The 22,393-nt window shown below is 40.7% G+C and overlaps 1 protein-coding gene across 1 annotated transcript in view; it reads right to left on the bottom strand.

Moving 5' to 3' along the window:
* Nucleotides 1-22,393, bottom strand: part of skap2 (src kinase associated phosphoprotein 2) — a 274,482-nt gene that overhangs the window by 23,982 nt on the left and 228,107 nt on the right. The window contains exon 10 of the mRNA XM_078534160.1: nt 7,379-7,456. Coding sequence (XP_078390286.1) covers nt 7,379-7,456 — 78 coding nt within the window. The remainder of the gene's footprint in view (nt 1-7,378; nt 7,457-22,393) is intronic.

A 22,393-nucleotide genomic window follows, 5' to 3' on the forward strand; every position in this document is an offset into this window, starting at 1 on the left:
AGTCTTTATTGAATGGTAATATGTGTGGTTTGATTTGTATTCTCTAGGCAATGCAACATGGCTGAGCGTGCAGTATCTGCTGGCCTCCCCATAAATGACATGCGAAGGAGATTGGCCAAGGTCACTGATGAGCACAAGAAGTGATGTGCTACTCGTGCAATCATTGCCTTGACAATGTGGGCAAGGAGCAGAGAAATAGCTCATGATGGCTTCATTGACTTGCGTGCCACGCAAAGCCAGTATCATCGGGGCCAGTCATCCCTTTTAATCCTGAGTGAGAATCAACCACTCTTCTTAGCTTTCTACTGGGTAGAGGATATGAGCAATGAGGTAGCTCCGGATGGAGGCACACAATCAGAGCAGGCAAAGGTTTGCAGGTGAGGAAATGATGGTTAGAGAGGTGCACCACTCTTGGTCAAAACGATTGAAGATGCAGCTGTCCCTGACAACCCTGGCATGTCACTTCACATGGCTGTGGTATCTGGGAGAGCTGCCGTGAGATCCCTGTCCTCTCTCTTTTATTTCTCCTGGTGATTGTCATCTGAGGGGGTCAGCAGCTCCTCCAGGTCCTCAAAAAGCAATTCTTTTCCCCTTTGCAATGTCATGTTGTGCAAAGCACAGCAGATGGCGACAATTCTGGACACCCTCTGTGGCACATATTGTAAAGTCAAGGCATCAGAAGTGCATTTTTGAGCAATCCTATGGTCTGCTCTATAATTGTCTTTATTGAGCAGTGTGCAGCAATGTAACGCTCCTTCACAGGACTGTAGGAATGACGCACTGGTCATGAATTACATTCTGAGGGGATAGCCCTCGTCACCCAGGATCCAACCCTGGACTTGAACAGGGGCACTGAATAGCTGGGGCAGCTAAGAGTTCCTTAAGATGTATGTGTTATGAAAGGTCCCTGGGAAATGAGCCCATACATGCATAATTCTTGTCTGGTGGTCAAAAACAACTTGAATGCTAAGGGAGTGAAACCCCTTCCAATTTAGAAACGTAACTGGCTGCTCCCAGGGAACAGTGGTTGTCTGTGTGTACAGTTGATTACATTCTGTACCTGTGGGAACCACACAATGGCCTTGAAGCCAACTGCTTGAACAGCCTGGCTATCAGCACCTATTGAAAATCTGATGAATTGTTGGCCCTTCTGAATAGGGCCTTGGTCTCTTTCCGTCAAGTGTTGCAGCCTGGGAAATGCCAGACAGGTCCCCTGGGGAGCTCTAAAATGAGCCGCTGGCCAAGATGTTTAGGGCTGCAGTTACCTTGAGGGTGACTGGCATATGGGTCTCTCCAAATTCATGGGGCTGCAAGTCTTGTTATAGGAGTGCTCACAGATCAATAACTGCGTCCTGGGATAGCCTCAACCATCTCAGGTATTGCCTCTCAGACATCTAGACGTAGTTGGAGCTCATTCTGAACACACGCTGATATGCCAATGCTCTTCGGCAATGAAGGCGGCCCTGGTTAGGCTTCCCCTGACCTCACCCCACCTTGGCTGGGGCCAGCTGATGGCCTTGTGGCCTATGTTGATTTTTGGCCACAGCCCTCCTCTGGCAAACCCTGTCCTCCACTTCCTGTGGTTGCAAAAAGATTGGGTACATGACACCCATTACAAATCCAAAAAGTGAGCTATGTGAAGAAGGCAGGCAAAGGTATGAGCATGCTTGTTGACATGGCCTTCACTCCTAGAGCAGCTACAGCTGACCAATGGGAATGCATGACCCTTCCATGGACCACACCCAGAGCTCCTCTATTTGCACAGTGCCCTCCTCCATAACAACCTGACTTTATGCACGGTAAAAGTTTCCTGGAAGCATCTGATCTCCTGCGAGAGAGCACTTTCTTAGCAGCCATGTTGATAGACACTAAAATTGTAACCCTGCAGCTGAAGCCCATCCACTCCACCCTCCCTTTGTCACCCTTGAATTTCCTCACATCTCCTTTGACCCTCCCATCACCCCGCTCCTTCACCCAATCATTCAGGAGCATCCAATTATCACCCTTGACATGGAGCCATTTACCCTCGATTTTCCATCTCTCAACCTCGACCCTCCCACCCTCACCCTTGATCTTCCTGCCGTCATCCTAGAGTCTCCCTCCATTATCCTTCACCCTCTTCGTTTTCCCTTGACCTTTCCTCAGGGATCATCAACATGATGAAAATAAATGGTAAATAGGTCCCAACCACCAGGCTCTGCCGCTGACATGCTGCCTATTTTATCTCATGAACTCAACCCAATGTGAGGAAACCGAGATTTTGGCTCCCGCCTAATTCCCCTTGCCTGCCACATTTCCTGTTCCTACATGACTCATTAAATACTGCTCATTAAGTTTCCAGTACTGTCATTGAGGACCTGGAAATATTTCCAAGATGTTGGGGTGGTTGAGGGGGTGGGGTGGGGGGAAGGGGATGTAAAAAGAAAGTCAATGATAGATACAATCAGGTTAGCGCAGAGCTACGAGCTGACGTCAAACCTGAGCAACGGGAGAAAATATAAAATGTCACAAATATGGTCTGATGTGCAAAAATTATATTTAAGTAAGCTAACTGTGTATTTTAGCTTGCTCTTTCTTTCTCACATCACCCAATTTTATTGTTTTGAACATAAAGCTTACTCAGTGGATGATAATAATAATGCTCCTTTACATAAAAAAAACAACTTTCTCTCCTGAAACAAAATGACTAACATTTAGAATGTCAGTAATTTGGAACAAATGGGCACTAATGAAAAATATTTTTGCTACAGTTATCATGGTTTATATTTTATTTAATCTCTGCCAAAGCTCAAGTATTTTGTGTAAACAATAGTGTCCTCTCTGTAAAGCTAAGTGAGACTGAAAATATCTGACATTCTTCAGCAAGGTCAGAAGTTCATATTAAGAGATACTCAGCAAGAAAGAAATACTTTTGTCTACTTTCTGATCTGCATGGCAACCAAACTTCTAGGGTTACAAAGTTAACGGGCTAGATAAGGGCAAAGGTCATTACTGAACAGCAGCATCGTCACAATTGTTTATCTCAAGTACTATGTCAACACAGAATTTCAGAGCGGAGAACTAAATTTATGACACTCAGATAGCATACAGCAAGTGGGGAAGATTGGGGAAGATTTTTAAAAAAAGAACTATCAAACAAATTAAAATGAGTAATCACTGGCTACATTTTCTGGTTATCCTCAAATACTGTCATTTGCTGACCCACTGACCACTTCCTTTATGTGAAGCTTATGTGTAATCCAAAATCTAACAGCAACTTGCTTCGAACTTCCTCTGTGGGTTCTCTTCAAACTGGGTTCTGTTTCCTCTTCATATGCTGCAATAGGAAAGGATCTGAAAAGTAACTTCCTGAGCACATACTGCCTGTCTACCCATTCTTTGTTTGACAGCACCAAGGCAATGATATATTTGGTGTACATGATGAGGAAGGTGACCCAGACTGCATTTCCTCACAGGACATGTTAAAGATACAATAGTAAAGCCTGCTTTAGTTGACATTTGGTTGTGGGGAGGTGTAAATTCCTGATAAGAAGCAGATCTACCCCACTTTCTGTGTCTTAGAGTTGCCTTATCAAATTCAGTGTCCTCCAGTTCATGATTCATTATGTTTTCAACCTAATGGAAATTAAATGCAACTGTGCAAGTTCACACTTTCATGATCCAACTGAACACATGTAGCTGTTCTTGAGTTACACTGATAATTAGCTCATAGGTACATAAGCAAAACTGAAGCAGAGAACGTATTGCTCAACTTCTCCCTTTCCAGGTATGTCCTGTTCTGATTTTTATTCTGCTTGTCACCAACGTTTCACATTTTAAGCAATGAGTCTTCATTTGCTTTCTACCCTAATCATATGCAATGAAGATATGCATGGCCAACATTTAAGTGGGCTGCAGATCAATTAGCAGTCTTAAGTTTATCTGATTTTTATCAAAACAGACAGAGCAGTGGGTCGATCATCAGAGTCTGTGTCAAGTTGACCTTTTCAGAGACATCTACATTGCTGGTCCCCAGGGTAACTCTAGGACCCATGTCAGCCTCTGAATGACAGAAGTCTGTTTCACTAAACCACAAAGTATACAGAGATGTCTATATTACAATCTTAAAGGTGTGACAGCAACTGTGTATTGCATCTATAAACTGTCCTTTAGTGGTGACACTTCCCCAATGATGATCTGCTAATTTATTCACCTAAATCTCTTTTGCACAGAAATAAAAGGTAATTGAGTCATTACAAAGTAATTCAGGCAGAACTAAATTGGCTTATTTTATAAATCCTTCTCAAGTGGCCCCCACATACACTAATCAATGCTTATGAGCTTTACTGCTGCCACACAAGTACATAAAAATGGAGAAAAAAAGCCAGACTGGTTCCCTGTCTTCCCGTAGGGGATGCTGTAGAAAGTGATGATTGGAAGAAGGATAATTACTTTTAAGAGAAATTTTACATACCAACTATGGATGGAGGCCCTGTGCTGCCTACTTCTTTCAGGAAATGAGGTACATACTGGTTTGCATTTGGACTCTAGAAACTATTACTCTTCAAAGTAATTAGATTGCTAAAAATGGCCACCTCCATAAACGTGATTAACTTCCGAAAGCACTGCCTTTGGTAGAACTAGGATCTCCAAAAGTTCAGTTGCCAGATTATGGAGAAAAATATCTGAACCAAATGTCACAGCTGTATAAGCCCCCAATTTACATATTAACAACAAAGTCTTGAAATAAATTAGTCATATAAAGGGCTCAAAAGTTTAAAAAGTACCATTAGATATATGTTGTTCTTCTGCATCAATGAAATGTTAACTGGTAGGATCAGGGGTTAAACCTCAGCTACTTTATGTTATCTATTCAAAACATTACATCATCAAATGCAATACTTCACAAAGGACACAAACAACTTGGAAATGAAAAAAAATGCATATGTTGTAAAGTTCTGAATAACACTTTTCAGTAAGAGACTAATTAGCTAACAGAATTTTTTTTGAAGTATCCCTTTAGGCCAAATATTTACTTTAAAAAGAGAATAGTGTAGGAATATTAAAATATTTACAAGATTAAGCAGAAGTACTTATTTTTCCTTTTGAGAAAGTAGGTTGCTAGAGAGACATCTGAGGTCCATCTGTGGGAAAATGTGCGCAGATCATTTATCTGGTAAGCATGTCTTCAGCCTGCTTCTCAATTCATTGAACAAGATTGGCATCATTTTAAATTCTACATGCCAATCTCAGCACTCTCAAACAGATTAAACTATTTAGTACCACCATTCTAAACCAGGAAGGAACTTGCGCATTATTATGAGCCATTTGAAGCAGACCTACCACAGACTGATTGAAGGAGTCCCAATACTCTTTCTCGCTTGGAAAAGCATTTCTCCTTTTAAAAAAGATAAACTTCTAAAACAACTTGATTAAAATGTAAAAAAATTATGAAGGATCGGTACTTGAGTGCCAGCTGTTCACAAAATACATCAATGATTTGGATGTGGGGATCAAATGTAATATTTCCAAGTTTGCGGGTGATACAAAGCTAGGGGGGAATGTGTGTTGTGAGGAAGATGTAAAGTGGTTACAGGAGGATTTGGACGGACTTAGTCAGTGGGCAAGAACATGGCAGATGGAATATAATGTGGAAAAATGTGAGGTTATCCACTTTGGCAGAAGGAACAGATGTGTAGAGTATTTCTTAAATGGTAAGAGATTAGAAAATGTAGATTATACAAAGGGACATGGGTGTCCTTGTCCATAAGTCAATAAAAGCTAACATGCAGGTGCAGCAGGCAGTTAGGAAGGCTAATGGAATGTTAGCCTTTATCGCAAGAGGATTTGAGTACAGCAGTAGTGAAGTCTTGTTTCAATTGTATAGAGATTGGTTAGACTGCACCTGGAGTAGTGTGTGCAGTTTTGGTCCCCCTTACCTCAGAAAGGATATTATTGTCATTGAGGGAGTGCAACGAAGGTTCACCAGACTTGTTCCAGGGATGGTGGGACTGTCTTATGAAGCGAGATTGGGGAAACTGGGCCTGTATTCTCTAGAGTTTCGAAGAATGAGATGTGATCTCATTGAAACCTACAAAATACTTAAGGAATAGACAGGGTAGATGCAGGTAAGATGTTTCCCCTGGTTGGGGAGTCTAGAACCAGGGAACACAATTTCAAAGTAAGGGGGAAGCCACTTAGGACCAAGATTAGGAGAAATGTCTTTACTCAGAGGGTTGTGAATCTTTGAAATTCTCTACCCCAGAGGGCCATGGAAGCTCAGTCAGTATGTTTAAGGTAGAGATTGATAGATTTCTGATTAACAATAATGTAAAGGGTTATGGGGAAAGCGTGTGTAAAAGGCATTGAAGTGTTCGATCAGCCATGATTGTATTGAATGGTGGAGCAGGCTCGATGGGCTGAATGGCCTTCTCCTGTTCCTATGTTCCCAAGTACTTTAAGCTGAAAAGGGTTACCTCACCTTCAAATAGGTATTGTTCTCAAAGAAGAAACTGAATATACCAAAATGGCTTATAATAGATAATGGTACTACCTGGTGCAGTACAAAACCAGAGAGCTCCAAGTAAGATTCCAAGTATGGTTTCTGTGCCAAGTTGTTTGATATCAACCAGGGAATTTTGAAGGGATATCAATCAGAGTTTCAATTCCTCAGCACTATACAATGACATAAAAACATAAAGTGCTTGTAAAGCAGGTTAGGCTACATCTGCAGAGAGTTAAAATGTTAACATTTCAGGTCTATGACCTTTCATCAGAATCTGAAGCATCATCAACCTATGTTAACTATGTTTCTTTCTCCACAGATGCTGTCTAGCCTGCTGAGCATTTCCAGCATTTTCTGTTTTCATTTAAGATTTCCAGCATCCGCAGAATTTTGTTTTGCACTAAACAGTGACCACTGATTCAAAGTGCAACTGTGTAGCCATCGGGTACGATATGATTGGGCTTGGCTGTGATGATCTCCCCAGTTGAACAGCTTGATGATATTCACTGTGTAGTGAAACATGAAGCATGAGAGAGGTACAGAGGGAGGGAGGTGAGTTAATTCTAAACACCGTGCTATAAACAGGTCCTAGGTAACTAGTTTTTCCAAATATTTATGAAATGGTTCCTGAGGAAAAGTGAGTATGGGAGGGTAAATTATGCTCAATCTCAAACCAATTGATCCAGTGACAGCAATGATAGGAAAAGTGCCCTGCTCCATGGGGAACTAAGTACTTACTTAATTCCAAAATTACCACTCCACCATTTACCTGAAAGAAATAGAGCCTTACTTTGAGGTAAAATGTAAGCCACCTGGTCATATTCCAGTAGTTAATGGTAAAATTATCTTCAGCTTTAACTTTAAACTATTCAAAAACAGTTTCAATCATTGTACCTGTTCTGCTCCCACCACTCTGTTGCTTTTCAGGTGCTCTGAATATTGGTTGAGGCTGTTGGAAATTTTCTTCTTCTTCTGGGGGAAATAAAACAAGTGATCATAATAAATATAGTATCATTTGTATGCATGAAAAATTTAGTTACAATGGAACTTCATTATCCACCATGGTGGAGGGGACCCGCCTGGCCAGTAATTGAAATTGGCTGTTAAATAAATTAAAGCTTGATGCTGATAAAATACCTGATCAAAAACAAAGGAGCAGCCCAGCAGTTAAAAATAATCCCAACAGCTGAAAGAAGCTCAGCAAAAAGGAAATCTAATCCTGTTTGAATGAATCATAACCTGATGTTACCTGAAGAGTTCTCTGCAAAATACTTATTTTAAATGGAATAAATACAGCACAGTAAAATATAGGGCCCAACCTGATCAAAAGCACACATTCGGAAGATATTAGTTCAGCAGCTGAAAAATACAATACCAACTTTAAATCCCAATTCCTGCCAATCTGATTTGCATGTTAATAATGAAACTGTGGTCTTATGCTATGGCACAACAGAGGTACAAGTATTGTAATTCAGTTCTTCAAACAATGGCAAATAAGTTCACCCAGTAATTTAGAACACAGTGAATACTTACCATAGCATGTATAGAAATAGATCACATAATAGTGATTGCACTCATCACAATACATTCTGCAAATACAAGCAATTTCTACACATTTACTTTCCCCATAAGTGGTAGCCTGGAATATCCATAAAATATAGATGGTTGTAAAGGATCAAGTTACTTTGCATAATTACATATTCACAACACTTGCAGCTGTTGAGATGTTTTTAAACATTATTTTCCACAGCTGAACTTCTAAGTTTTGCCTGTCATTTCTAGTAAACAGTTTGGCATAGGTTGAGGAAAAGAAAAATCACACACAGTATGAAATATGTATCAAGTATAAATTCACAATTTCAAGCCAACTGCAGGACTTTTACTACAAGATGACATTTCTGATAAATGCCAAAGGAACAAAAAATTAAGTATATCTTGACTTAATAGATAATCTACTGATCTGGACATAGAGTCATAGAGGTTTACAGCACAGTAAAAGGCCCTTCGGCCCATCGAGTCTACGCCGGTCAAACAAGTACCTAACTATTCTAATCCCATTTTCCAGCACTATGCCATGGCATTGCAAGTGCACATCTAAATACTTCTTAAATGTTATGAGGGTTTCTGCTTCTACCACCCTTTCAGGCAGTGAGTTCCAGATTCCCACCACCCTCTGGGTGAAAAAATTCTTCCTCACATCCCCTTTAAACCTCCTGCCCCTTATCTTAAATCTATGCCCCCTGGTTATTGATCCCTCCACCAAGGGGAAAAGTTCCTTCCTGTCTACCCTATCCATGCCCCTCATAATTTTGTACACCTCAATCATGTCCCCCCTCAATCTCAGCTCCAGGGAAAATAACCCCAGTCTATCCAATCTCCCCTCATAACTAAAACTCTCCAGCTCAGGCAACATCCTGGTAAATCTCATCTGCACTCTCTCTAGTGCAATCACATCCTTCCTATAATGTGGATTCCACAACTGCACGCAATACTCTAGTTGTGGCCTAACCAGCGTTTTATACAGTTCCAGCATAACCTCCCTGCTCTTATATTCTATACCTCGACTAATAAAGGCAAGTATCCCATATGTCTTCTTAATCACATTATCTACCTGTCCCGCTACCTTAAGATGGACCTTGGTGGACATGCACACCAAGGTCCCTCTGATCCTCAGTACTTCCCAAGATCCTACCATTCACCGTGTATTCCCGTGCCTTGTTTGTCCTGCCCAAGTGCATCACCTCACACTTATCCGGATTAAATTCCATTTGCCACTGATCAGCCTATCTGACCAGCCCATCTATATCCTCCTGTAATCTAAGGCTATCCTCCTCACTATTTACCACCCCACCAATTTTCGTGTCATCTGTGAACTTATTGATCAACCCTCCTACATTCAAGTCTATATTTATATATACCACAAACAGCAAGGGACACAACACCGATCTCTGTGGAACCCCACTGGACACAGGCATCCAGTCACAAAAACAGCCCTCAACCATCACCCTCGGAAATCCGGTTGGGGGATGGGTGATGGTGGGATGAGGTGATGGCATGCAAGGGGGTGGGCAGCACAGAGGGACAACTGCATAGGAGGTGGGGGATGGCATGACAGGGTGATGACAGCAAGGGGAAGGAGGGGGAGTGACAACGTGGAATGGGGGACAGCATTAGAGGGCGGGAAAGGGGACGGCATGGGAGGGGTGATGGAGGGGAAATGGCATGGGAGGGAGGGATGGGATGAGAATAATATGAGAGGGATGAAAGGAATAGGATGGGTGTGGTTGAGGGGGATGGCATGGGAAGGATGGAATGGCATGAGATGTGGATTTAAAGAAGTGTTGTTGCAATAAAGATACTAACTTCACTGCAAATATTTTGCAGGTCTCTGTTAGTTTTAAAGAAGATTCTCCTGAAGATGCAGACCTTGCAGCATCTACTTCAATGCAGCTTGTCACAGCAATTAAATGCCAAACAGCCTTTTGAACTTTTAAATATGTGTTTGCACTCCAAAAGATAAATCCTGTTAAAATTTTAAAATGGGGCACTTTTATGCATCCATCAGTAGACCTCCTATATCTCATTCAAGTGGATAATTTTCCATCTGTGTATCCAATAAATGACAATGAGACTATAGGCGACATCACACCTAAATCTAATTCTGTTCTCACACCACATTCACTTTCCAGCAGGAGTCACCATGTAATAAAGATTAGTGGAAACTCTGGCTGACTCTTACTCCCTCTCTATCCTAGGAATGCTCAGCCAATTGTTCATCCTAAAACTTTTCCCTCCTCTGAGAGCAGAGTAAAACTCAAACTCAAGACCTTCCCAGTTAGAATGGATCCGCATGTTTTTTGGCTAAGAAATATCACATTTTAAAGGTTGAAACATAGGTTTTTAAAGAAAATTGCATTCATGCAAATCAGACTGGTGCTTGTGCCTCCATGCAGTGTTTTGGAAACAGTGCTACCAGACAAATTTAAAAAAGACAATCACAATACATGGTAGTTATTGGTTAAGACTGAAAGTGTAATTTATAAAACAATACAAAACAAGCATTTTGATCATCCACACACCTCTCTTGGTCATTGTACATAATAACATCAATCAATGATGTCTTAGTCTGGATGATTGACAGGTTGTCACCTTTGTGATTAATTAAGTTCAGTTAACAGCTGACACTGACATTGGATAAGTTATTCACTGCATTTTAACCATAATAAACAAAAACAACTCAACAACACAGCAAGAAAAATCAAACCACACAGATGGTTGTGAAGCATTCATTATGTGGTTTCCATAGTAATCACAAATCTGGAAGGTTCTGGCAAATAAACAGCTTGTATTTACACACCATTCAGCTGCTATCAAAACCGTTCAAATGTTGGCTTATCATTCTAATCACATAGCTTTGAAGTGGCAAAAGGGTCATTTTTCATCAGCAATACATATAAGCTACTGCTTTATTATGGTAAATACATGCATAAAACATTGAAGTAACTTAATTAAATTAAAAGAAAATTTATTATACATGGTGTTTTCAGAACTTAAAAGGTTACAATGGCTATAAATATCCCTAATTAATATTGTTCAATTTGATTGCTATAAATATAGCTGATTATTTAAAATATTGTAGGTGTTACAAATAATAGAAGTGGACATTATTAAACTCAAAAAAAACTAAATAAATAGTTCTCTAATTACGATTGTAGTGAATCTTTGTGGTGGTACCACAGCCACAGTAATAAATATGTAAAACAACTTATGAGTAAAATGTATATGGTTAGGCTGTAGAGGCAAGATGAGTCTTAGATACAATTCTCAATACTAATTTTCTTAGCTGTGCTTAAGTTGGGTATTCCCTGAGAGGAGAAGATAGAAAATTGGATGACAGTTCTTACATACCATCTCATGGGTGGTTCAGACTGGCATAAGCAACACCCCAGAAGGATCTTGCTGATCTCCCCTTTTAATCACAGTTGACTTGCAGTCCAAGGAAATCAGAAAATTAGAAAATAAATGGAAGAAGTCACACTCAGAATTGCCCTATTATGATCAACATTTTTGTGTTGTTCTCTTACTTCTGGTAGTTTTCTAAGTGTGAGTGGCATAACCCGATTCCTAATAGCCAGATAGGAGAGACTTTCACTTGTAAATTTAGACAACACAAAGACAGGGGTGTGGTTAATTGAAGATGGCTGACTTCAGGTGGATATAGGCTGATTAACAAATTGATCTGGTAGACATCAGATTAATTTTAATGGGAATAAAACTGGGTAATACATTTTGGGGAAAAGGATAAGGAGAGGGAATGAAAAGAGAAAGAAATGAAGAGACACTTGGGGGTTCAGGTTATTTTTGAAAATATGGTTTTTCAACTTTCAAATGACAGGAAATTTTGCGATTTGAACTGAGACAGAGACAACTGCTTAAAAATGCAAGGTCACACTCCAAGGTGAAAGTGAGAAACAAACAAATCACCCTCAGGGGAATGTGAAGAGAGAAACATTTCCTATAATACAGACACTCATCAAAACTCAGAACTAAGGAAGAGACATTAAAAATGCAAAGTACTGGATATTGAAACAATGGCTACCACAGACAGACATACCCTAAACATCTTATTGGACTCCCCTTATTTCTGATATCTCTGTGTGCATGTGTGGGTCCGAATGACTGCATAAGGGACGAATGCTTGGCATCGTGTTTCCACTACTTTTCTCAAATTTAGTGGTTAATAAATGTGCTCGCTCTTTGACTCAAGAAAACCTTGTTTGATTGGCTTCTTACAGCATAAATAATTAAATAAATTCCGATTTGGAAAAGGTACATCCTCGAGAAAAATAAACTTAACCCTTTGTTGTGACCAACCAATGAGGTTGAATAGACAGCAACCGGTTCACCCATTTCTCACCTGGTCATAACAATATGCACACTCAAACCTGCAGCTCCCTTCAATAGGATCGTGACTGATTTTACCCTCAACTCCATTTATCCACAATATCCCCATGTCCACTTGGAGTTCAAAAATCTATCAGTCTCAACGATCAATATACTCAATGACTGAGCATCCACAGCTCTCTGGGATTGGAAACTTCCACAGATTCACAACTAAATAGTGACATTTCTCTCATCTCAGTCTGAAATGGCAGAACCCTTATCCTGAGACTATAGCCCAGATTTTTGCCACTGAGGAAGGTAGCTCATGTCAGGAACTTTCCCCACTCGTCAGACCTGCCTCAGTGTTAAGGGTTGCATTAGATCCAATTTTCACTCTGGGGAAGACGGTGGTGGGATAGAGTCGGGCCTGCCGACCCTGAAAGCAGATTGTGGACAGCCACAGGGGAAGGTGAGTGACAAGGGTGGTCTGGTTAGAAGACCTGCCTTGGTTCTCTGGGACTTTGTTGTATGGAAAGTTAGGCTTTCTAGCCCTCATCGCTCACATCCATTCACCCACCACCGCCGCTACCCCCCCCCCCATGCCCCATCATACCCCATGCCACCATTCAAAGCATTTAAATCCCCTCAAGTATTCAATCTCTTATGAAAACAAAAAACTTCTACCCAGGTAACCACAAAGACAACAAATCCTTTAATAGCCTCTTTAAACTGTCAATCGAAATATGACCTCAACCCTTGCTGAAATAAGTGCTTTTGTAGCTTCTGAAACTCAGTCAAGTATTCATAATGACCACAGATTTAATAATAGTCCTTGGGAATGTCAACAAAGAACTCTATTGAAGCTACAGGACCAGATGATAATTTTTTTAACAATAATGGTTTTTGCTAACCTACATCAGGTGACCTGTCAATCAAAGGAGTCTGGCAAAGGTTTTTTTTTACTCTAACCGAAAGGTTTAGCTATTTTTCATGTTTCAAGGGTTTGAAATTTTTTTAAAAATCACATCATGACACTTAAACAGGCATTATCCACCCTTTGCAAGAATTTACATCTGCTGCATAAATTCATAATACACACATTGAGGAGTTAAGGCCCCTGGAACATTGGTGTCCTTTTGAACCCAGCACTAATCTCAAATAGCCCTGCTGAGTTCGGGTTTCATGCCTGAAAGATTCACATCTCATCCTCTTCCCTCTGCCAGCAAAAGTGGGATCTGTCGGAAATGGGGACTTCTGCATGTGGATCCCATCCACTATTTTCAACTCTGAAAATCTGGCCCAATGCCCCTAATTCTAGTGTCTCCAGCCAAGGGAGCTACAGGACTAGATGATAATTTTTTTTTTAACAATAATGGTTTGTGCTAACCTACATCAGGTGGCCTGTCAATCAAAGGAGTCTGGCAAAGGGTTTTTTTTTTACTCTAACCGGCAGCTTTAGCTATTTTTCATGTTTCAAGGGCTTGGAATTTTAAAAATATCACATCACATGACACTTAAACAGGCATTATCCGCCCTTTACAAGAATTTACATCTACTGCATAAATTCACGACACCCACATTTCTCTCCACATTTACCCAGTCAATTCCTTTCAGAATCTTGCTTGTTTCGATGAGATCGCCTCTCATTCTTCTAAACTCCAGAGAGCATAGGCCTATTTTATATAATTTCTCATTGGATGGTTGTCTCATCCCAGGAATCAATCCAGTGAACATTTTTTGTAGCACCTCTAAGGCAAGCATACCTTGCCTTAGGTACGGAGATCAAAACTGTATACGGTACTGCAGGTGTGGTATTGCAGCAAGACTCCATTGCTCTTGAATTCAACTCTTCACGATAAAAGCTAACATACTACTTGCCTTTCTATACACCTGAAAATGAGGAGTCAACCTGGTGAAGCCACAACATAGTATACAGTCATACTAAACAGTGGAAGCAGCAGATTATAGCCAGAGCTAAGCAATTTCACAACCAAAAGATCAGATCAAAGCTCCAGTCCTGCCATTTCCAGTCGGGAATTATGGTGGACAATTAAACAACTAACAGGAAGAGGTGGCTTCATCAACTCCCATCCTCTGTGACAGTGGAGCCCAGCAGGAGTGTGAACACCAAAGCTGAAGCATTTGCTTTTGTTAGTGGAGACCTCAGGAGGAGGCCACTGCTGGCTGAAATTCATTGCAAATGCTTAAACCCTATCTTTTGTGAAGGTGGTCTCTAAAAGGACTGTGCAGTGGTCTCTCTTAACAATACTGTTGTGGATAGATGCAGTTGTGACCGGTACATTAGTGAAGATAAGGTCTCTCTCATCCAGATATAGGCCCAATCTGGCAGCTATGTCCTTTAGGACTCAACTAGCTCTGTCAGTGGAAGTGCTATTGAGCCATTCTTGGAGATAGACACTCAAGCCCACCCTCACCCAGAATACATGACTCTTCTACTCTTGGTTCTTTTTCCAAATAGTGTTCAACATGGCGGAGTACTGATTCATCAGCTGAGGGAGGGGCTAAGGTGGCAACAGTAGGAAATTTCATTACCCGTTGACCTGATGCCATGAGGCTTCATGGAATCTGCAGCCCCTGTTGAGAACTCAGAGGGCCAGTCCCACCTGACTGTAGACCACTGTCCTGCCACTTCTGGTAGTCTGTCCTGCCATTGGGAAATGGAGGAATCTGGAATGTTGACTGAAAGTTATGATTCTGTCAGTATGGTTATGACAGGCTGTTGCTTGACTGGTCTGTGGGGCAGTTCTCCCAATTTTTGGCAAATCCCCAGAATTTAGTAGGTGGATTTTGTAGCGACAACTAGGCTAGGTGTGCCTATTATGACAATTTGGTAATTTCCATGGTCACCATTACAGAAATTAGCATTTTATTCCACGTTTTATTTAATTAGCTGAATTTAAATTTCCCAGCTGCTGTGTTGTCTATCACAACTCCACTTTTTAAAATATATTCTTTCATGGTTAGGGCCGTTGCTGGCATGGCCAGCATTTGCTGTCCATCTCTAATTGCCCTTGAGAAGGTGATGGTGAGCCACCTTCTTGAACCGCTGTAGTCCATCTACTGCAGGTACACCCACAGTGCTGTTAGGAAGGGAGTTCCAAGTTTTTGACCTGGGGTCAGTGAAGGTGATATAGTTCCAAGTCAGGATGGTGTGTGGCCTCTGGATTACTAGTCCAGTAACAGAACTACATTACTATCATTTCCTAACACAAAAGAAGATGGTTGTGGTTGTTGAAAGCCAATCATCTCAGCCCAAGGACATTGCTACAGAAGTTCTTCAGGGCATTGTCCTAGGCCCATACATTTTAACTGGTCATCAACGACCATCCCTGCTCCATCGTAAGACCAGAAGCGAGGAAGTTCATTGATGATTGCACAGTGTTCAGCACCATCAGGAGAACAAGGGTAACTGGCGCATGGGAACACCACCAACTGCAAGTTCCCCTTCAAGTTACACGCCATCCTGACAGAAATATATTGTTACTCCCTCATTGTCACTGGATCAAAAACCTGGACCTAACAGCACTATGGTTGTACCTATACCACATGGATTGCTGCGGTTCAAGAAAGTAGCTCTTCACCACCTTCTCAAGGAAATTAAGGATGGGCATTAAATGCTGATCTTGCCAGCGATGCTTACATTTCTTGAGCAAATAAATTTTAAAATTGTTTGCTGTACCTGTAAATCAAGCTTCAGCATTTTGTGCACAAGCACACCCAAATCCCCCTGAACACCAACATTTAATAGTTTCTCACCATTTGAAAAATCTTTTGCTATTCTATTCTTCCTACCAAAGTGAACAACCTCATATTTGCTCTGATTATACACCATCTGACACTTTTTTACCCACTCACTTAACCTGCCTATATTCCTTTGTAGACACCTCCTTTCTTCTTCACAGCTTACTTTCTCAACTTAGCTTTGTATTGTCAGCAAACGTGGATACATTAGCCTCAACCCCTTCACCTAAGTCATTGATACAGACTGTAAAAATAGCTGATGTCCCAGCACTGTTCCTTTCAGCACTCCACTAGTAACAGGCTGCCAATCTGAAAATGACCCATTTTTTTCAATTTTTTGTTTCCTGTCCTTTAACCATGATAATATATTACCCTTAAACTCATGAGCCCTTACCTCACATAACAACCTTTTGTGTGGCACCTTATCAAATGCATTTTGAAAATCCAAATCTACTATATGCAATGGTTCTCCTTCATCTTACCCTTTTGGTTACATCCTCAATTATAGAATTGTCAAACATCATAGCTTCACGATAGGGAAATGGTGACACTGTCTAATCATATTATGATTTTCGAACTGCCCTGCTTCCTTAATGATTCATTGCAGCATTTTTGCCTCGACTTATGTCAGGCTAACTGACCTGTAGTTCCCTGTTCTTGCCTTCCCTCCATTCTTCAGTAGCAGTGTTACATCTGCTCTGTTCTATCTGTTGGGAATTTTGGAAGATCACAGTTGATGCATCCTCTACCCCTGCAATCACCTCTTTTAGATGCCTTGGATGCAGGCCATCTGGTCCAGGAAACACATCAGGTTTTGGTGCCATTAACTGGTGCCATGTCGTATGTTATGATTCGGTTAGGGACCAGTAACTTTCGTCATAAAGTAGACAAAATTTTGAAATCCCAGGTATTCACTAAAAGGATAAGGTCACGATATTCCATGGTTTTAACTAAAAGAAGAAGTTTTACTATACAAGAGTCAACAAAGCAATAAGCCAATCCCATCGGTATTATACTCCAACATCCAGAATTAACCTAATGTAAACGTGAATTAACAGGCAAACTGTGGGAAAACACACCACAAACTACACATTAAATGGCAGACACAATCAAGACAGATCCCACAAATTTTCTCAGATCCCTTATATATGATCATTTCTCAGATCACCCAGATATATGATCATTGAGTGACAAAAAAATCCTTCAAACTCTGCCTTCCTCACCATGGATTTCAGCTCCTCTCCTTCGAGGATTTAGCCTCCAATTTCCCTTCAACAGCAGCTCCTATTCACCCTGGATGCCCTCCTGCTGCTTCTTTTGTCTGTAAGTAGTTGTCAGGCATCAGGGCTCAAACTTAGAATGCCCCAGCAACTGCTCACATCCCAGTTGCTCAGTCTCTTCTCCCGAGACTGCATCCCACTTGGCTCACATGGCTGCACCACAACATCTAATTACCAGCACAATCCCAGCTTCCTAGCTGTGCTGAGCAGATAGCCACAGCTTACAGGCTTTCCTTTGTCCCAACTCCCAGCTTCATGGAGCAGAGACCCACCTCAGCTTCACTGCGCTGAAAACTGCCCTTCATGACTTTTTACCATGCCCAGACTCCCCAGCTGCAGTGATCCAATTCTTCCTCTACAGCTTCTACTGCCTGGACTTCGTGTTCTGGTGACTGTTCCGAGACCTGCACTGCCTACCTCCTTCTTCTTCAGCCCCAGAATAATCTAGACACGAGGCTCTCTCTTTGTGCCGCACACCTGGACCAGTGGTCGCTTTTTCACACCAGACGCTAGGTCATGTGAGCAAGCTTTTCGCTCCATCTCTCCGGCTCCTGGGGTCAGGTTTCCGTGCCATCTTCAAGCATGTGCAGCCTGTCCTCTGCCACTCCTTGTGCTTGCTCCCGAAAATACACATAACAAATTGAAAAGAAAAAATATAGATTCCCTCACAGGTACTTTTTCTTTACTAATATTAATTACTTTAACTTCCTTGCCATCATCCAACACTCGGTTCCCTAATATTTCCGGTATCTTTTTTGTCGTCTACTCTTTGGAGACAGATACAAAATATTTCTGGTTAGTTCAGTGTTCTGGTGAAGAGTCATACGAACTCGAAACGTTAACTGTATTCCTCTCCGCAGATGCTGTCAGACCTGCTGAGTTTTTCCAGGTATTTTTGTTTTTGTTTAACAAAATATTTGTTTATTGTTTCTAGCATTTCCTTATTCCCCATTATTCCCTGTTTTTCTGATCTCACTCTCTAAGGGACCCACATTTACTTTTGCTAGTCTCTTCCTTTTTGCGTACTTATAGAAACTCTTACAATCTTTTTTATATTTCTTGCAGGTTTATTCTCAGTCTATTTTCTCCCTCTATCAATTTTCTTGATCACCCTTACTGCTATTTCTAAAACACTCCCAATCCTTAGTCTTACTATTCTTCTTAGCAATATTGTAAGCCTCTTCTTTTAATATAATATTATCCTCAACCTCTTTAGTTAGCCACGGAACAATCATTTTTCTCACGGAATTTTTAATTTCTCAATGGAATGTATATTTGAGAATTATGAAATGTTTTTTAAAATGTTCACCATTGCTTCTCTACCGTCATACCTTTTCAGTTAATTTCCCAATCTCGCTTGCCCAACTTGCCATTCATACCTATGTAATTTGTTTAATTTAAGGCACTCGTACATCACATTCAAACTCAATGTGAAACTCTATTATATTATGATCCTCTTCCCCAGATTAACCCTTATTATGAGATTACTAGTTAATCCCGTCTCATTACATAAAACAATATTTTAAATAGCTAGTTTCCCTTGTCATTTGGTGACATATAAGAAACTGTTTCAAACACATTCCATGAATTTGTGCTCCAAATTACTTTTCCGATTTAAAAGCAAAATACTGCGGATGCTGGAAATATGAAATAAAAACAGAAATGCTGGAAAAACTTAGTAGGCCTGACAGCAACTGTGGAGAGAGAAACAGAGTTTGTGCAGACTCGAAACGTTAACTCTGTTTCTCTCTCCACACATGCTGTCAGACCTGCTGAGTTTTTCCAGCATTTCCTGTTTTTATTACTTTTCCGATTCAATTTGTCCACTCTATATAAAGATTGAAGTTCCCCAAGTATTGCATTACCTTTGCTCAAAGTTCCCCTTATTTTTTGATTAATACTCTGTCCAACAGTATGGCTACGGTTAGAGGGCTGATGTACTACACTCACCAGTATTTTCTGTCCCTTGTTACTCATCATCTCCACCCATACCGATTTTACTTCTTAATCTTCTAAACAAAGATCCTTCTTCACTTTGTACTTATGTCAACTTTTATTAACAGGCTTCTCCTCCCCACCCTTTTCCATTTTGTCTGTCTTTTCAAAAAATCAAGTACCCTGGAATATTTAGTTCCCAACCTTTGTTCCCATGCAACCACTTCACTTAATGGATATTAAATCAAATCCATTTATCTTTATGTATTATTAATTTGTTTATCTTGTTATCTGGATGCACAAAGCAATCATAAAGTGCCCAAAATTTTAATGTTTTATGGGATCAAATCATGTCAAAATATAAAGTTTATAAAAGTGTGCCAGTGAATAAAACACTAGTTCAATCTCAACTGAAGTGTTTTGTCCAATTCGGGGCACCACACTTTAGGAAGGATGCAAACGCTTTAGAGAGGGTGCAGAAAATACTCACTAGAATGGTTTCAGGGGTAAGGGACTTCAGTTTATGTGGATAGATTGGAGAAGCTGGGGCTGTTCTCCCTAGAGAATTTAAATTTGAAAGGAGATTTTATTGAGGCATTCAAAATCATGAGGGGTCTAGATAAAACAGATGGAGAGAAATTGTTATAATTGGCAGAAGGGTTAGGAACCAGAAGACACCAATTCAAAGTGAATGGCAAGGGAAACAACATCAACATGAAGAAAAATTCATTTTCAGGCAGCATGTGGTTAGGATCTTGAATGCACTACTTGAGAATGTGGCGCAGGCAGATGCAATCATGGCTTTCAAAAAAGAATTAGATAAGGAAAAGAAGAAGGGAATGGAACGGTCGGGGAGGGCCAAGTGGTCTTTTCCTGTGCTGTAACCATTCTGCTCTATGGTTCTATTACCATTGCATGTGACAAGTGATGTACAATGCACCCAGCCAAATGTAGGTAGGAAAATTGCAATCAATCATTTTCAAATGATGGAAGTAAATCATTCAATACATTTTATGCCATTTTACCTATAGCAATCCTGGATGTAAATGATAACAGTTGTTCCAACCATGCTATCTGTTTCCCTTAATATTTTGAAAACTTCGAACTGTCTAAATTCGAACCCGTTAACTGTCTAAATTCCATGGAATACAATCCTAATTTATGTAATCTCTTTTTGTAATTTAATCTGTGGCGTCCAGATATCATTCTGAGTTTAAAAAGCAGAGAAGCCTGTACCGGTCTCTGGATTGTGATGTTTAAAAATTAAAATGAAAGCTCTTACCAGGCAGCTTGGGGGCTCCTAGCAATGCTACCTTTGCTGCAGAACAGTTCCACCCAAACTCCTGGCAAATCTGTACAAATATTTAAATCATTCTGATGCTGGAAGATTAACTAGGGTTAATTGAGAGGGTACAGAACAGAATTACTAAGACAATAACAAGGGTGAAAGGGCTTAGTCATAAGGATAGACTAGAGATACTGGAACTTCCTTCACAAGAGGAATAAAAGTAAAGAGGAAACTAAATAGAAGCACTCAATCTTAATGCAGAAATTTGATTAAATAAATAGGCAATACTGTTTTCACAAGATTCTCTGGTTTAAAACATTAGCTCTCCCCTTGGCACCAGAGTAAACATAGAAAACAGGAGCAGGAGTAGGTCATTCGGCTCTTTGAGCCTGCTCCTCATTCAATATGATCATGGTTGATCCTCTATCTCAACACCATATTCCCGTTCTCTCCCCATACCCCTTGACGCCTACAGAGCCTCGAAACCTATTTCCTTCTTAAATATATTCAATGACTTGGCCTCCACAGCTCTCTGTGGTAGTCAATTCCACAGGTTCACCACCTTCTGAGTGAAGAAGTTTCTCCTCATCTCAGTCCTAAATGGCCTACCCCATATGCTGAGACTGTGACCCTTTGTTCTAGACACTCCAGCCAGAGGAAACATCATCCCTGCATCCAGTTTGTCCAGCCCTGTCAGAATTTTATGTTTCAATGAGATCCCCTCTCATTCTTCTAAGCTCCAGTAAATTCAGGCCTAGTCGACCCAATCTCCCCTCGTATGGCAATCCTGCCATCCCAGGAATCAGTTTGGTGAACCTTCATTGCACTCCCTCTATGGCAAGTATATCCTTTTCTTAGGTAAGGAGGCCATAACTGCACACAATACTCCAGGTGTGGTCTCTCCAAGGCCCTGTACAACTTGTCTTACTGCACATCAAGTCCTCTCACAATGAAGGCCAACATGCCATTTGCCTTCTTAACTGCCTGCTGCACCTGCATGTTTGCTTTAAGTGATTAGTGCACAAGGACACCCAGGTCCCTTTATACAACAACATTTCCCAATCTATCAGTATTTAAATAATACTCTGCCATTCTGTTTTTCCTACCGAAGTTGATAACTTCATACTTATCCATGTTATACTGCATCTGCCATGTATTTGCCCACTCACTCAACTTGTCTAAATTGCCTTGAAGCCTCTTAACATCCTCCTCATCGCTCACACTCCCACCAAGTTTTGTGTTGTCAGCAAACTTGGAAATGCTGGGGCCCAAGCACTGATCCCTGCAGCACCCCACTAGTCACTGCCTGCCACTCCAAAAAAGACCCATTTACTCCTACTCTCTGTTTCCTGTCTGCTAACCAATTCTCAATCTACAGTAGTGTTAGATGTCTGGGATGAATTCTCTTGTATCCAATTGATATTGATAACTTGATGTCATTAATTAAGGTCATTGCTAAAAAAAGTACGGAGAGAGGTTAGCAGACATTTGACCTTCAGGGTATTATTCAGAAATGGAATGCTTGATAGAACAGCAGTGGATGCAAAACATATAATAGCTATTAAAATTACATGGATTAATATTTGAACAAAATAAAATTGTGAAAAATATGGGGAAAGGGTAGGGGATTGGCACCAAATGGATAGCTCTTTCAGAGGCCCAGATTAGATATGATAGGCTAAATAGCCATTTGCTCTGCTGTTAAAATTCTCTGACTCTATGGTCTTCGTGCTCACCCAAAAATAAAAATGAAAGTACTGC

This window comes from Cetorhinus maximus, chromosome 3 (genome assembly GCF_964194155.1).
Source record: "Cetorhinus maximus chromosome 3, sCetMax3.hap1.1, whole genome shotgun sequence".
Taxonomy (NCBI): domain Eukaryota; kingdom Metazoa; phylum Chordata; class Chondrichthyes; order Lamniformes; family Cetorhinidae; genus Cetorhinus; species Cetorhinus maximus.